The sequence below is a fragment of the Mastigoproctus giganteus genome, chromosome 10, assembly GCF_048544385.1.
Source record: "Mastigoproctus giganteus isolate SK-2022 chromosome 10, ASM4854438v1, whole genome shotgun sequence".
Classification (NCBI taxonomy): domain Eukaryota; kingdom Metazoa; phylum Arthropoda; class Arachnida; order Uropygi; family Thelyphonidae; genus Mastigoproctus; species Mastigoproctus giganteus.
The window spans coordinates 210,452,113-210,469,063 of record NC_143584.1 but is presented as its reverse complement, the minus strand read 5'-3'; the positions used below and the strand labels follow the sequence as shown (position 1 = coordinate 210,469,063).

General features: G+C 33.1%; 1 protein-coding gene across 1 annotated transcript in view; it reads right to left on the bottom strand.

Annotated features, from left to right (window-relative positions):
* Nucleotides 1–16,951, bottom strand: part of LOC150079840 (uncharacterized) — a 58,236-nt gene that overhangs the window by 19,135 nt on the left and 22,150 nt on the right. The window contains exons 4-7 of the mRNA XM_090382705.1: nucleotides 15,115–15,357; nucleotides 13,395–13,624; nucleotides 7,608–7,685; nucleotides 687–788 (exon numbers count right to left, since the gene is read on the bottom strand). Of these exons, the coding sequence (XP_090238831.1) occupies nucleotides 687–788; nucleotides 7,608–7,685; nucleotides 13,395–13,624; nucleotides 15,115–15,357 (653 nt within the window). The remainder of the gene's footprint in view (nucleotides 1–686; nucleotides 789–7,607; nucleotides 7,686–13,394; nucleotides 13,625–15,114; nucleotides 15,358–16,951) is intronic.

Genomic DNA, 16,951 nt, shown 5'->3' with positions numbered 1-16,951 from the left:
GGTTTCCATCTTTCTGAAGAGAAGTACAGGGGTGTTCATTAGCTAAATAGACATAGCTGGATGATACAAGTGTCCAATTAGTCTTAATGTGTTTAATCCAACAACACAATTGCATTTTCAAAATTACCATCATTACCTTTCTTATAAACAGCCAATAACTGAATTCTATGCAAGAGCTAAAGTATGTAGGGCCCCCTGTCTTCATGACCTTTAAAATTTTAACATTCAACTAACTCATGTAATTTAAGGATACTGCCTTTTTTGACTTTTAAGGTGACTGTCTGTTGTGGGTATCTCTAACAAGCTTGAACATTGTTGGCACTTCTTGATATCCTACTCTTGATATACACATCTGCCTTTATTGATAATATTAATGGTCCTGTGCTCCTCAAAAATTGAGTTATCAGCTGTGTTTGCACATTTGTTCCATGAATGCTAGACACTTCTCAAACTTTTTTTTATACTTCCAGAATCATTTTAAAATTTTTTTCCTATGTGTTCAAATATCAGTCGTTCACTCTCCACTCTGTTCAAACGCTGGTTTACTTGAAATGCATAGGAACATTAAGTACATGACGGCTAGAAATTGCAAACGTTTTTATTCAAAATAATCATGGTATATAAAATGCACACCAATTTAAAAATACTTATACATAATTTTAAATCAACCTGAATACAATTTTTACCTTATTATCTATTTGTTCTTTAAGCTCTGTTACTTCTTGCCTTAAAATCTGTATACCAGCTACTTCAGCTGACCTTACTTCTCTCAGTGTTGTTATCTCTTCCTATTAAAACAGAGAGAGCTTTTATTAAATAACTTAAATATGAAATTTTGATAAATATTTAAAAGATGGAAGACAGAGAGATTTCTAATTTTGAACTATTCTGTACTTAACAGATTAAAAAGGATTTTTTTTCACTCTCTCTGTAATTTTTGAACTGCCACTTTATTATCAAAACTATAAGCAAAAAATTCACTGAATAACAAATAAAATCATTAAAAGGGGACACTTATTTTAATGTGAAGCTACGGCCAAATTGCATCCAGCCACATGGTTAAGATTTGGAATCTCCTCCTTAAGGCATGGGCAGATAAACATCTCTGAAGCTCTGCATTATGCCACTACAGATAGCCACAGATGAAAAAAATTAAATTTAATACAAATGAAAATACCATTAATTGACAGAAAATAGGAATACTGAATGCCTTTTGATAGATGTATCTGCCTTCAGTATTTTTGTGTATATATCACATAACATTCATCATCTGACATTTTCTTCTTTCACAATTTCTAACACTTACTGTTATGTTCCTTCCTATCTAAAAATTTTTCTTTAATGTTTCAAAATTAATTTTAAAAAAACTAAATAAATAAATAAATATCTCCCCAAATTTTGTAGTTAAGCAACCATACATTAGAACCTTTAGTGTCTCTGTTGAACAGAGACACTAAAGGTGTCAACACATCTTCACACTGACTGCATAACACACTCAAAATTAAAATGTTGTGTGATGGGCATACATGAAATACTCTAGATTACTCATTCTGTATATATCCTCAACTTTGTAGTTAGCCAAACCATATCTTGGATGCCTGTAGCTAGAATACTCTTCTTTTTTTTTTTCCAATCAGTCATATCCAATCCTAAGAATTTAAATAAATTTAAGTGTCATTCTTCCAATTCAAGTTTCAATTGGGTGGCTGCAGGACATGAGGCAGGGGGTTGCAGTTAATCATTACTCTTCGGATTCAGTTAACATTAGAAGAGGGTCCCCCAAAAATCAGTAAATGGATCAATGCTGTTTCTGATTTTTTTAAATGACTGATATCAGGCAGTGATATCAAGATTGGTAGACTGGTTAATGATCAACATTCAGCAGCACTCCCTCAGAATGACTTTCATGGGCTTTAAAGACAAACATAAAAGTGGCAGCTATTTTTTTAATGCAGCAAAACACAAGCCCTTACATTTGGGGAATTGCAATCCCAAAAGAACTTACTTGCTGTGGCTGAACTGAAAACAGTAAAGAAAGAGGTTTTTTTGTGGGGTGGCTTATAATAAGGGCAGACAAATTTCTCTGTGGCATAGACAGTTGACAAAAAAAGGCCCTTGGAATGTTGTGTCCAAGTATAGAGACTACACCTAAAAGAAGACACTGAGCATCGTGAAAATGTCCAAAGATTGGCAATGTGCCTGGTGAGCTCAGTAAAAGGCACTCATACAAGGAATGACTGAAGAACATGTGGGATACAAGCATGGTAACCATACAACTTAGAGAGGAGAAGTCAATGAGGTCATTAACGGAACAGCAAAATAAATGAAGATGGAACTCTTCAGTCATACCAAAATGAGTGGCCATAAATACAAATTATGGAGACGTGGTTTAGACCAGATTGTACACAGTTTTCTTTTACCCAGTGAGTTGTTAATTAATTGAATAAGTTACCACTGTGAGTAGCTAAGGCTTGGTGAGTTCAAAAGTCAGCATGACAAGTACCTACATTAGGGAAACACATCAATAAACACTATAAATAATTAAAATAAACTACCTATTTTATTTATTTAATATGCACGCACACTTTTTTTGGCTGGTCCAACAAAAGACTGACTTCATTGTACTGTATTGCTAATATTAATAATGCTTTACCCAAGATCTCTTCTATTCCCTATGGAATTTGAAACTTTTATATTTTAATCTCCCATATTGACTAACAATGGAAAACCATGACAGTCCAGAATTGCACTGGGATGAAATGTCTACAGAAAGCTACATACAGGTCAATATGAAAAAGTAACTTCTTTTTGCAACCCAGTTATATAGGCTGAAAAATAAGTATGGGAGAGTGGCTGCACAATCTTTATTCACTGTTGGAAAAACTTTGTCTACACAAGAATAATCTTTCATCCAGTTGTTTAAGTTGTAATATCACTGAAAGTTTATTAAGCATTGTTAGTTCAATTTTGTGGGTTTTATTTAAAAAAAATTGTGAATTAGGTATGTTTAGAATCAATTAATGTTAGAATAAATGGAATTTTCAAAACGTTTCAGACAGTGTGACAAGGTGAGATTAAAGGAGGTGTTCATCACAAGAGATTTCATACATTCAAACAGAAATATATTCAAGACTTTCAGGAAAGTTCTGTCACAAATAGCATAATAGGCACTGTCACTTGACAGTGCCGATGGTGCTATTTATTGTGACAGGCAACATAATGAAGACTATACTGTGCACAATAAAACTGCACAGGAGATATAATTTATATATATGATGTACACAATAATAGAGCTCCTAAAAAAGAAAGTAACAAATGAGTTTTAAGTGAATGCAGAACCATGGCCATATGGCTTTGTCAAAGATCTACAATTTTATGATGTAACTAGTGAGACTATTATTATTGAAGATACCAGCCCTGAAAGCAGTTGACAAAGTAGCTGTAATCCTCATCAGCAGCCTCTACCAAAAGTCCACTCAAAAAAAGAGGACCAGTTTATCCCCCCCTACCAAATATATATAAGGCTCTAAAAAGTTTTGCAATGGCTGCAACTACAAAGTACAAGACTATCCCTGATAGGGTATATCAGATTGTTTTTTTCATGGAAAAGAGAGTAGGAAAATGAGGGAAGAATAGTAACAAAAATATGTTTATCAAATTCAGAAAGGCAAGAGAAAACAGCATGTCATTACATTACTGACATTTGCAGAATGGCTAAAAAATGCTTCTCGAGGTGAAGTTTTGCTAAATTTTAAAGCACACCATATACATATAGAATCAAGCAAATGTTATTATGGAATATCAGCACAGAAAGTCACAAAGTTCATTTGAAGAAGACAAGTAAAAGTAATCACCATTAAAAAAAAAAAAAAAAAAAAGCTTGGTAATTTGCCCGCCAAATTCAGAATATTTCAAAGAAACCAATATCACTGAATCCTCTGTTTTCAACCCAGATCAGAGCTATTTTGAGTATGAACTCACTTTTAGGCAGACCTTGTTGCAACCTGGTGAGAAGACAACTGAAGCAGTGGTACAGTCTGTGGCTTCTGCTACACATTCTGTTGATATCTATGGATGGGAAACTTGGGAAGAAGTTGTACATTTGCTTTCAAGAATCTGAAAGGAAATTTGGAAAATGTGTTGAGCAATGTGTCATACAGAATGCCCTACCATACATAGTGTATGAATGTGGTCTAGTGATAAAATGTCTACCAACCTTGTTATCCATTTGATGCAACACATTCTTCAACCAGAACTGCAGGTAAGGTCTCTTCTCCTGGTCAATGCATGGTCTGGGAAGCAGAAAGATGCAAGTTTACCATCTACAGCCTTTCCTGAGGAAGACAGATCTTGAGATCAAAATTATACCATCCAAAACAAAATGATATTGTCAACCACTTGATGTATGTTTCTTTTGTCAATACAAATTATTTGCAAGATGTTTTGAAGAATACATTAGATAAGATGGGAGGGGGAGAGTAAAAGAGCACACCCAGAACTTCCACAAAAATCTGTTACACAAATGCATGCTCTTATTTAAAATCAATCAATTTCCCCAATACAATCTGATGCTCCATTATTTGCGATGAGCTTCTAGTTACTGCCAGGTGCAGACAATAGATTTGTGCAATATGTTGGAATTCGACATCCAACAAGTTCAGATTGCATAACCCCAAAATGTGAAGCAGAAACATTCAATAGCATGTTAATGGTGTGGTACTGATCTAGATTTTGAACAGTTTTTTTTATTTACAATGCTACACATTGCGGAATAAACTTACTAAATAAATTGACAGTTCAATATATTTCTTATTTAACCATCTAAAAAGTTTTACATTACCATAATAAAGAGCAAAACATTCTGCATCAACCAATACAGAACAAGTGTTCTGCTGCTTTTTAAAAACCTTTCAGTGACATCACAACTTGAAATACAAATGAACAAAATATTATTATTGTATATCATATTATTGCATAAACACAAAATACATCGCCCAACAATTTACGGTGCCTCTGTAGCCAGGTGGGAAGGAGCAGCAGTGCGTAGCACACGCTTTTTGATTAGACCGGGGTTCGAGCCCGTCACCACGAAATACGGAGGATGCGGAAAGGTCAGGGAATGACCACCGCATATCCCGGAGCAATATGGCCTTAGGCTTCTAAAAAAAAAAAAAAAAAAAAAAACCCAACAATTTACAAACCTCTTTGTAAACAGTGAATAATTAGGATAGTACAACCATTTTCCCATGATCCTGCTTTGACATGTATAACTCTGGTTGCAAATGATTATAAAACAAAGCCCATAACTTTTTCATATTTCTCTATTTGTAACTCATGTATATGTTCACATTGATCTGATTCCAGTCTGACATAGCCTTTCCTCAAATCACAGCACAATGAAAATCAAATCACTTTGCAAGTTGTTGCCCAGTACCTAAGAATCACTAAAGCAGAGAACAGATCATAGCAAAACACAGCTCTCCTTGGAACAAACAAACAGAAACTTACAGATAACAAATGAAACTGAAAATAATAATAATGAATATGGAATAAATAAAAAGATGTAAGGAAATAGATAATAGTTTAGAAAAAGTCAGGTAAGTAGAAGTGTTTGAGAATACAAGGAGAAAATTAGCAAAACTGAATACGGATGATATGGATGGAATCTTCTGAAAGTGGGGCAGGGGGGAAGAAGAGAAGAGACAAAGAGAGAGCACTAAACTGACATATATGCAGAGAGTAAAGTGATGAAGAATAATCTATGTAGTAAAACTTAGTTCGTCCATGGGATGAAAATGCCTAAAAAGAGTTCATCAACCACTGAAGGGCTAAACTTTTTCTCAAATATTAGAACATGGCAGCACACTTAATGAACAAGATGTGGCCTTCTCCATTATCATATACACTATCCTTTAACATATATTGGGACACTTCATTCCCAGGAAGTAATATTTAATTCCAGAGATCATATGACATGTAGATGGCAGTGCCAGTTAAAAGTTCTGATATGATAAAATTTCATAGTGTTGACATAAAAGACAACACTCAATAACAGGCAGATGAAATATAATGGGACAACAAAAGTCAAATGTGAGTCATGAAAAGTGTAATGTGAACATTCATCCCAAGACAGGTAGAGACCAGAGTATGCTGACAGTTGAAGTGGAAAAAAGAGAGGATATCGCAAAGGCACCCTTAATGAACTGACTCAAGAGACAACTGATAGAATAGGCATAAGAATAGGACTATCAGCAGAAAAACACTTTGTAGAGTGGACTGTCATGGTTGCAGAGAAAATGGAAGCACTGGACATTACAGCAGTGGCAGAATGCATTGCAATGTGTTGCAAGTAGCATAGGCCCAAAGAGCAGTTTCACTCAATCTATACTGCACCAGAATGATGTTCAGAGGAGGAGTATTTTGTGATAGCATGGGCCCATTTCACATAGATCAGACTTGGTCCACAGGTTGACATAAATGAAACTGTGAATGTAACTATTTACTTGACACAGCAAAATTCTGCCTTACCTACATTGTGACAATTCTTTGGCAAGAGGAGACATTTATATTAGAATAATACTGCTTCCTGACACAAATGCAGTCAATACAACTGGGAAAAATGTGATGAACATGCCATTTCCAGCCCATAGCCCAGATCTGAGTCCAAATGAACACCGGGATGATCTGGAAAAATAAATGAGCTAGAACAAGGTGTTCTAGTTCAAGCAGAGAATTAACTGCAGCCTTATGGGAAAAATTAAGCAACATTCCAGTCTCTACATACTAGAAACTTGTACAGAGCATCCCTCAGAGGAATATGGGTGTCAATAAAGCCAATGATGGACTCTACATTAAATTTTTTTTTTCTAGCCAGAAGTGTTTTCATTTCACGTTACAATATGCCTTAAGAATTGTGCATATGCTTCATCACACAACAACAAACATTAATAAAAAAAAAAAAACCATATGCACATATATCTGAAATGAAAGCAATTTCTTGTCCTATAAACACTTTCACAACAAGAATTTCTTTTCTTATTACTTACATATTTTACTTCCACAAGAAAAATCTTGTGAATTTTTTTTTCTTTTTTCCCTGAACAGACACTCAAGAATTATATAATGGTGTTTTTTTTTTTTTTTGGAGATAAAAAGCAATATTGATTATCGTTCTGAAATTATTTCTATTATTTTTTCTAGCCAGATGATTTTTCATTTCATGTTGCAATATGCCTTGAGAATTGTGTATGCCTCATTACATAACAACATTAATTTAAAAAAAAACAACATATGGACATAACAAATATTAGAAATGAAAGCAATTTTCTTGCCCTATAGACACCTTTCACAACAAGAATTTCTGTTCTTATTACTTACATATTTTATTTCCACAAGAAAAATCTTGTGAAAATTTTCCCCTGAACGACACTCAAGAATTATATACTGTTTTACCTTTGGAGATAAAAGAGCAATACTGATTGTCATTCTGCAATCACTGAAATTCTGTTTAAAATTAATTTAATATATTTTTTGTAAGTAACTTTATTAATAACAAATAAAGTAACTTCGGTGATTTTCATATAAACTTTAATAAATTTTTACTTTACCTGTAAAGAGTGCAGTATAGTGTTCCATTCCTGATAGTCTGCAGCCCTCATATTTGATATCCTCTCTTCTAAATTATCCTATTTTTTGATGATTTATTTAAGAAATTCAATAACATCTTATGTAATATCTTAAAAAAATTTTTTTTAACCTTTTCTGGTGTCAAGTTTTTGAACTTGTACATGCCTTGAACAGTGAGTTTTCACTAGCAGTGGGTTCTGTGGAGTGAGTTTCTTCAGGAAATTATAAAAATTCATAAAAATGAAAACTCTATGTAAATGCTTTTAAATATTAATCTATTTTTATTTGGATTTGATTGATCAATATTAAAGAGTGAGTTTATTTCAAAAATCAAATAAGAATTTAAAAAAAAAGGGGAAAAAATTGTCATTGCTTCTTTTTTGATGTAATACTATCTTCCGCATCTTTTATGTATCACTTTATTTAATTTCATCAACTTCTGAACCCGAATTTCAGAGAATTTTGGCTTTCATAAGCAAAAATTGGACAGTGACCAACGTGTACAATCTTCTCTAATTTAAATCTATTTTTGTAATGCTTTTTGAAGCAAATAATAATTTACAAAATTAATCATCATTATACCATGTTAAAGGAAATGTTACAACCTCCAATAAATAATACTGAAGAGCTGCTAACTGCTACCTTCATTCAAGAAAAAAAAACTTTAAAAATCAAACTGGCAAATAAAATAAATTAAAAATACAGAACAGATAAAGCAGGGGCCTGAGCTCATCCAGTAAAGCACAGAGACACAGCCTTCTGCTCAAAGAATGGTGCAACTGCTGCCAGAAACAAGCAAGGAAACCTCCTCCCCCAAATTCAATAGGCAAATACAAACACCCACTTAAGAATAAAAATGCAACAAAGTTTAAAGAACCACAGTGACCTCTTCAAGGAGGCATCAGCCCTGTGTAAATTCCCAAGATGCTTGCATTTGGTCATGGCTTGCTTACAACAAAAGAACTATGGATGCCCTATGTGAGTGATCGAGACAGACACAATATAAAATAAGTTCTTAAATATGGTTAACACAAACTAGGAAGCAACATGGAAATTTACATTCTGTCTTTTTGCTTTCTTTGAGTTACTTACTAGCAATTCAGTTAACCAAATATTTAAGATTTATTTCCCATCTATCTCTGTCTTGACTGCTCATAGGGGCATCCATGGTTCCTTTGCTGTTAGGCCATGACAGAAATGTGAATTTTTTTGGAATGTCCACAGGGCCAATACCTCCTTGAAAAAGTGATCACTGTGATTCTTCCAAACATTTTCTTATCAAGTGATGTGTCCACATTCACCTGTTGGGTTAGGTGCAATGTGATTGTTTTCAGCAACAATTTCACCATTTGCTGAGGAGAAGATTGTGTTTCTGTTAATGCTTTGAGTGCAGACCCCTGCTTATCCATTCTGTATTTTTAATTTTATTTATTTAGTAGTTTGATTTTTAATTTTTGCATGAAGGTGGTAGTTGGCACCTCTTCAGCATTACTTGCTGTGGTTTGCAACAATCCCTTTAATGTGATATAATAGTGTTTAGTTTTGCAAATCATTATTTGAAACTACCTTAAAATATATACACACTCCAGAAAAGGTTAATGAAAATAATAAACATGTCATCATAAATTCCATATACAACTCACTCATTACAAATAAATTTACAAGTAGTGAAAACATTTATTTAACAATTATTTCAATTAATCAATAAAATACATTTAAAATCTAGTAATAATAATTCAGTAATAACACTAAAGAAATTTTCAGGACTATATATAAAATTTAAAGGTAAGTGAAACAAAAATCTTCAAACGATTCCACCATTTTTCTCACATTTTCATGAAGTTTTTTGCAAAGAAGGCAATCAAATTGGCAACAATAGTTTAAAATCATGACATAGTCAAGATTCCAAATGTCAAATGCCAGCCAACTGCATTCTTATTATGTATGTAAATTGCTGACAAAAGTTGTTTTGTATCTTATGAAAGGCACACTTTAATTGGGAATCATGATGAAAACTTTAATGTATCACTTTAGGGTAAGGGCGAGTAAGCACTGGCCTACGGGTTTTAATTTTGAATTTAATATTGTTTGTTTTTAAAATGTTAAAAACAAACAATATTAAATTCAAAATTAAAACTTTTAGTAATTAGTTTTACATATTCTTAAACAATATTTCAAATATTGAAAAAAAAAGACAGCAACTTGGTAAGCTTCCTCATCCATTCAAGTAGATTCTATTAAATTTGTAAAAATCATTAACCCTAAAATCTAAAATTATTCAAATATTTATAAATTTTTAATAAATGTTATTTAATATTATTTCTTGTTTTCTTTTTATTTTATTTTTTTTCATTATTATTTTCATTTAATTTTTAGTTCATTTAAAAATTAATGAGATTAAAAAAATATTGGATGGAAATTGAACCTACCCTTCAAAAAGTGATCTTACATTGATTTCATTTTTTTCTAGTGTTGATTAATTACCCAAAAAATGTTTAGAAAAAAAGAAACTGTCTGGAGTAGAACATCAGAAGAGAAAAGTGGAAAACAATGCATTTATGGATAAATACAAAGGCAATCTCACAAATTTTTTTTAAAAAATCAAGTGATGATGAATACAAGCCATCAACAAAACAAGCAGAATTCAACCACGACACTGCAGTTTCTGAAGCTAACAAGCGTCATAAAAATTCTGTAGAAACCGCAAATCTAGAAAGTGAGAAAACAAATGAAAGCAGTGAGAGTTACTAAATAAGTCCAAATTCAAATATTGAAAGTTCAGATAAATTTGAACAAATTTCTATTCAGAAAGCTTCACAGGATTATGAAGATGTTGGAAAATGGCTTGAAAATACAAAATCCATGATGGACTTGCTAATAAGAATTAGTACAAAACAAATAAGAGATTATAGTTTTCACATAAATGTCAAATATGACAGAAACAGAAAATTCAATCTGGCTTACTACTATCAAACGTTTCTCAATGGCGAAAAACATCATCGTGATTGGTTGGTATAGTCCAAATCTAAGGACGCAGTTTACCGCTTTTGCTGAAATAAAAGTTGCACTAACATATGAAGTTCTGAATGACTGGAAAAATATAAACTATAGGTTAAATGCACATGAAACTAATAAAGAACACTTGAGGGCTTATAACACCTGGAAAGAGTTAATAAAAAAAATCGATAGCTCTGCAACAATTGATAGCACTGCAGAAAAAAGATTAATGAAAATACCAAACACTGGAGGTACATTTTAGAAAGGATTATTTCAATCATAAAATTGTATGGAACACAAAATTTAGTATTATGTGGAACATCCAATAGGCTGTATGAAGATAATAACAGAAATTTTTTAAAGACTGTCAAATTGTTAGCTAAATATGGCCCAGTAATGAAAGAACATTTAAGAAAGATAAGTAAAAAAACTCATCAACATTGGGTAAAAACATTCAAAATGAAATTATGGATCTCTCAAACATAGCTATTAAGGAAAGTGTTATAAAGAAGTTGAAAATATGCAAACATTATTCTATAATTGTCAACTGCATGCCTGATCTTTCGCACACTGAGCAAATGACAATAGTAGTGCACTTTGTAAATATACTACCTGCTACAAATCAAGAGGGAAGTTATGTAGAGATTTTTGAGCATTTTTTAAGATTCATAAATATTAACAGTAGCACTGGTAAAAGAATGACAGACAAATATTTGAAGTTTTACAAAATTATGATCTTTCATTGAGTGACTTAAGAGGTCAAGTATACGACAACGGCTCAAACGTGCGTGGAAAGCATATTGGTGTACAGAGTTGCATACTGTCCTCATACCCAAGGGCATTCGTTGTATCACTCTCTTTGCATTCCTTGAATTTAGTAATAAATGATACAAGTTGTTGCATTGAAGCCATCATTTTTTGATAGTGTACAGCATCTTTACACTTTTTTCTTGTGATCTCCACAATGGTGAAAATGTTTTAAAGAAATATGTTAAAGGGTTAATCTTATAAGCACTGCACTTAGTAATACAAGATAGGCCAGTAGTCTGGAAGGATTAAAACCACTGAGGTATCAACTGGAAGAAATAACTGAAGCTTTAGAAAATTTTTTTGAATGTGCAACAACCAATCGCAACATCAACAACAGCAAAAAATAAATCTGAAGGCAAGCACTTTATTAAAGAATATTGCAAATTTTAAATTTATTTGTTCATCAATTATTTGGTATAATGCATTAGTCAACATGAATATAACAAGTAAAGTTTTAGAATAAATCAGTTTAGATTTGACAAATGCAAATTTTCACATTACTAACTCATGATTACAAAGGTGATGAAAAGGTTGAAGATGTCATAAAGGAAGCAGAAAAAATTGCAACCAAATTTTCTATTCTCACAATCATCAGCTCCAGCAATTTGTTACCAAGTGCTCCTAGCCACAATAATTCAGTTCTTAGCTCTAAGTAATATGTTTAAATAATTGGTATTATTATGTGTGTAGGGAAGCAAATAAAATTTGTATTTTCTTATCTACTTGTTTTTTTTTTTTTTTTTTTTTTTAATTCAACACATGTTTTATTAATGCATTTTGTTCTATTTTCCTATACAGGGTGTTTCAAAAATGATGGTCAATAATTTAAAGGTAAAAAGTACAAACTAAAATAAGCAAAAAAGTCCCAGTGAACATCAGGCCGCAAATTAACTGTTTTTGAGATAATGCACATTTTCTGTTAAGATCCGCCACTGACTATAGAAGCACTCTGGGAGGGTAATCTGTATTGCTGACACTCGTACATGCTGAATATGGTAGGGGTACAGTAACTGGCAACCCTCAGAGCAACCGTCCTCGTTGAAATTCCTGGATTTTGTTCTATTCTTTCTAACACCCTTTCCTCAACATCAGGTGTCATGCTTCTGGGCCAACCTGCTTGTACTCCATGTGCAAAGCACCCATGTTCTCTAAGGCATTGATGTACCCTGATGAATGTGCACCTGTTGGGCGGGGAAATGCTTCTTGGGTACAAAAGTGCAGCCTCAAGTGCACTGCCATTGGCTTTACCATACATGAAGTGCACGTCTCCATACTCTTCGTTGCTGTAACCTCTTTCCATGGTGACTATTCTTTGACAAGTACAAGTATGCCTACTATGGCTCAGAGCATTGAGAAAGGGGAAAGGGAGAAAATGAGCATAACCTACCTAAACAAACAAGTCAGTGGCGGATTCCAACTAGAAATGAGCAATATCTCGAAAACAATTCACTTCAAGACCCATGTTTACTAGGCTTTTTTTGTATATTATAGTCTGTACAGTTCATCTTTAAATTATTGACCATCACTTTTGAAACACCCTGTATATCCTTTAGCCTTAGAGGGAAGCAAGGCAGCTCCTGAAATGTCACGTGAGTTTGCCTGACATTTTGGCAGCCACTCCCCCATTAGTACTTCATTAATAATATGAATGAATGACTTTAATAAATAAAGTCATGGTTTTCTGTTCTCTCTTTACACTCATATTAAATAATCCATTTTGATATAATGAAATTCTAAATTTGTGTGCTTTATTATGAAACCCTGCATTTCACTTCCCCCACCACCAACACTAGTCTTAATTCTCATATTTTCAAAATTTAAAACATTTTGTACACCAAACTATTACAGGGGCAGTGTGCAAATGTTTTTCTGAAAATGTTACTCTAAACAAAACCAATGCAATTTAAAATAAAATGATTCTTTAACTATTAAAAATACACACAAAGTATTAACATTCAGACCTGGTTTTCTTGTAATCTCATTGACAAGTCTTGGATCTGGCCCCGACTCTGGCTCAGTTCTAATTCTAGCTGTTCATTTCTTCTTCTTAAATGATCTAACTGTTGCTCAAGTGCCACTCTGTACTGCTGAGTATTCTCTAATTGGTGCATTATGGCAGCTTGAGATCCGCCTTGTCTGAATTCTAATGGTTGGTCTAAAACTGATTGTGCTTGTCCACTATGAGCTGCATCTGCAAAATAATGTATTATTAAAAATATTAAGTAATTAAAAAAGATAAAACATGACAACACAATGAGATTTTTTTTTAACACGAGGAGGATGGTTCAAAAAAGTCTGTGGAATAACTATGAAAAAAAAAATAATAATAATAAAAAAATACAGCTTCCAAAATTTGCAGATGATATCAAGATCAGAAAAGTTGTCAATTGACTAGCAACACGAAGTGTTCCTTTAAGGTAGTTCCAAAAGTGTATACTGCAAAACGTTAGGTCATGTAAGGGAAATAGCAACCATAAAGTAACTTATATATTTGAAGAGGCTGAATTAAGAATTACAATATAAAGTTCTCTGTTCGGTGTACAGACAAGGGGCATGGAAGGGCCCACAGTTTCCTATCCATGACTGATAGCTAACCATGGTGAACTAGGTGCCAAACATTGCTTGTTGAGATAGGAAAGTCATAATTCCAAAGCATAAGGCAACTATGAGACTACATTTGAAATACTGTGTTCAACTATGGAGACCACACCTAAAAAAAGACATGAAGCTTCTTGATGAGGTCTTCACCCCTCTTTAGAGGGATCTGACTGTAGTCTATAAGGTTCTGAGAAGGCTTAGTGGAGAGAGAAAGAAAAAAAAAAAAAAAAAGGTGAAATTTTGGTGGTTGTAAATTATATTAGAACAAGAAGTCAAAAAAAACTAAAATCATGGGGGGGAAGGGTTATATACACTGGGTACCTACATGAGTAGTGAAACAAAGAGTAGTTTTTTTTTTTTTTGTTTGGCTTGTGCGACAAAAGTCTCAAGCTTCCTTGTCCCATATGTTAATACTAATACTAAAATTGCTAGGTGGAAATATTTATAAATAAATGTCTACTAGCAAAATATACTACATTACAGAAAAATAAATTACATCAAAAGCAAAGTAATTTCTATAGTTTAACAGCTAACTTTCATAATATAATAAGAAACACCCTACAATTCCTAAAGTTTAAAATTGGTATATAAAATTCCTGCATATGTAGGAATTCTCTGCACCAATGATCCAAACATTATTTTTGATTACAGAACTTTCAACAGCTAACTATTCAGATAATTATATAAGTAGCTATAGTACAATAAAAGCAAGACAAGTTTTCCACATCTGCAGTGATCTCATACGTATAACATCACCATGACCTTCCTTAATTTACAAATGCCATATTTTTATAGACAATAGTTTCCAAGTTTTTAATTTTAGGAGAAAGTATGCTTTACTAAAGCAAACTTATTTACATTTAATTCAGCATAACAAATGAACATAACTGCTACTATCATTAATGATATTAAACTTTTCTAAGCTCAGCACTTCTTAAGTTGTTTATATTTATACTGTTGCCCCTATCTTTGCCCACAATTTAAAATAACTGAGGGTTGAATCTAATTAACCAGACTAAATTACAATTAACTCACACTTTCAATTTAAGAAACAAAACAAAAAAAACTTTTTAAAAACTGTACCATGCACATTATCTGGAGTAATCCTTCCTTCAGTTCCAAGTGATACATCAGGAGGATTTAATGTCCGAACTGGAACAGCCACCTGATTTACAGATGATTCTGAATGGTCTACATTTAGCCTCCTTGGAATAGCACCTGTTGGTTGCAGCCATAGTTCTCCTTCATGTGTAACAACTCTTCCTGAAGAAGCAGTTTCCGCCTCTTCTGCTGGTGTAGCTGGACTTGTCTGCACTGGAAGGAGATCTAAAATACCCATACATGGAATCAGTATGTGTGTGTGTGTGCGTATATATATATATATATATATATATATATATACACACAAATATGAGATTTATACTAGTATAATTAAAAATGAAACAGTTTTCTTAAATATTACTTAAATTCAAATTGCTTATGAAAATACAGAAAGTATACTTTAATAAGTATTAAAATATAAGCCAGTTGAGTATCCAAAATTTAATTGTCCGGGTGCAAAAAAGGTCCACCAAATGCTCCCCATCTCTGTGTTAGTAACATCCAGGTGTGCCTGTTATACATTTGGATGATATGCTCCTAGAAAATGCATTTTTATTTGATTCAAGAAACAGGAAAAACACTAACTCCATGAAACACTAACCTCTGAATCACTTTTATTTGCACAAATGTTAATTTGCCAGCTAAAGGGCATAATAAAGAGATCACACTTAAAGGAACACTCAGCTACTCCCAGAGGACTTGGAGTAGCTGCCTGAAAAAAGCCTAGATCATAGTATCAACCTAAACTGCTTCTGTAAAATGCTAAACAAGCTAAGCCTAAATGAAATGCAGTAAATAAAAAGGCTTAAATAACATAAATCTATGCTCATATTGAAATTCAGTAAAGGGATCACTGATCATACATAAAAGAAAATTTAATAAAAACAAAAAGAAAGTGATCAATAAACATTTACATTATCAAGAAAATTTTCGGCAGCAGGAATACCCTTCATCCTCTCAGTCAAGTTTAATTCTATCTTATCAGAGAAAGAACATGCAGAACAAATTCTGTCTGATATTCCCTTCCATTATTCTTTCCCTGGAAAAAAAAAACTGATGTAAGGCAGTAATATCCTGGAATAAATAACAGGAATAATACATAGTATCACTAAATTAAAAGTTCAGTTGAAACTTAACATTTTATTCAAGTCATATACTAGTAAACAGGATGTTACACAAAATTGGCCCAATACTCAAGTTTTGTTCACATTTATTCATAAATGCTTTCAAGAGTGATGCAGCACGCATTCCATCTGAAAGAAATCTCTTCCTTTACTATTCAGCACATCTTGACCAACATTTGTTAACTATATTCTACCTCCTTGCAGTTGCTCTAAAGACTGTAGCAAAGGAGGAATACAAACCTTGTCCTAGATGTAGCCCCAGAATTGAAAATCAAGGGTTGTAAGGTCAAGGGACCATGGTGGCCACCTGACTAGTCTACTGCAGCCAACCCACTTGGGGAAATATGTCAAGAAAAGATATCAACATCTTTTCTTGATGGCAGTTGGGTTACTTGTTTCTGGTTGGTTGCAGTTTAGTGGTTTCACCACTTGTCACTCGTTTGGAGAGGTCATGGTTTGATTCCTGTCTATGACTGGAGGAATTTCTAAAGTCCTCTTTGATCAAGGCTGTAGTTAACAGACTTTAGGCAGAGGGACCAGGTTTCTCCCACCCACCTATCTTGTGAGTTATTTTGATTTTTCTTGCCACACAACATGCAAGCTGGCCCCTGAACACACACTTGTACAGATATAACACACATTAGCACAATATGGTTAAATTTGCTGATGTGCCTAAACATAACAACAATCACTGT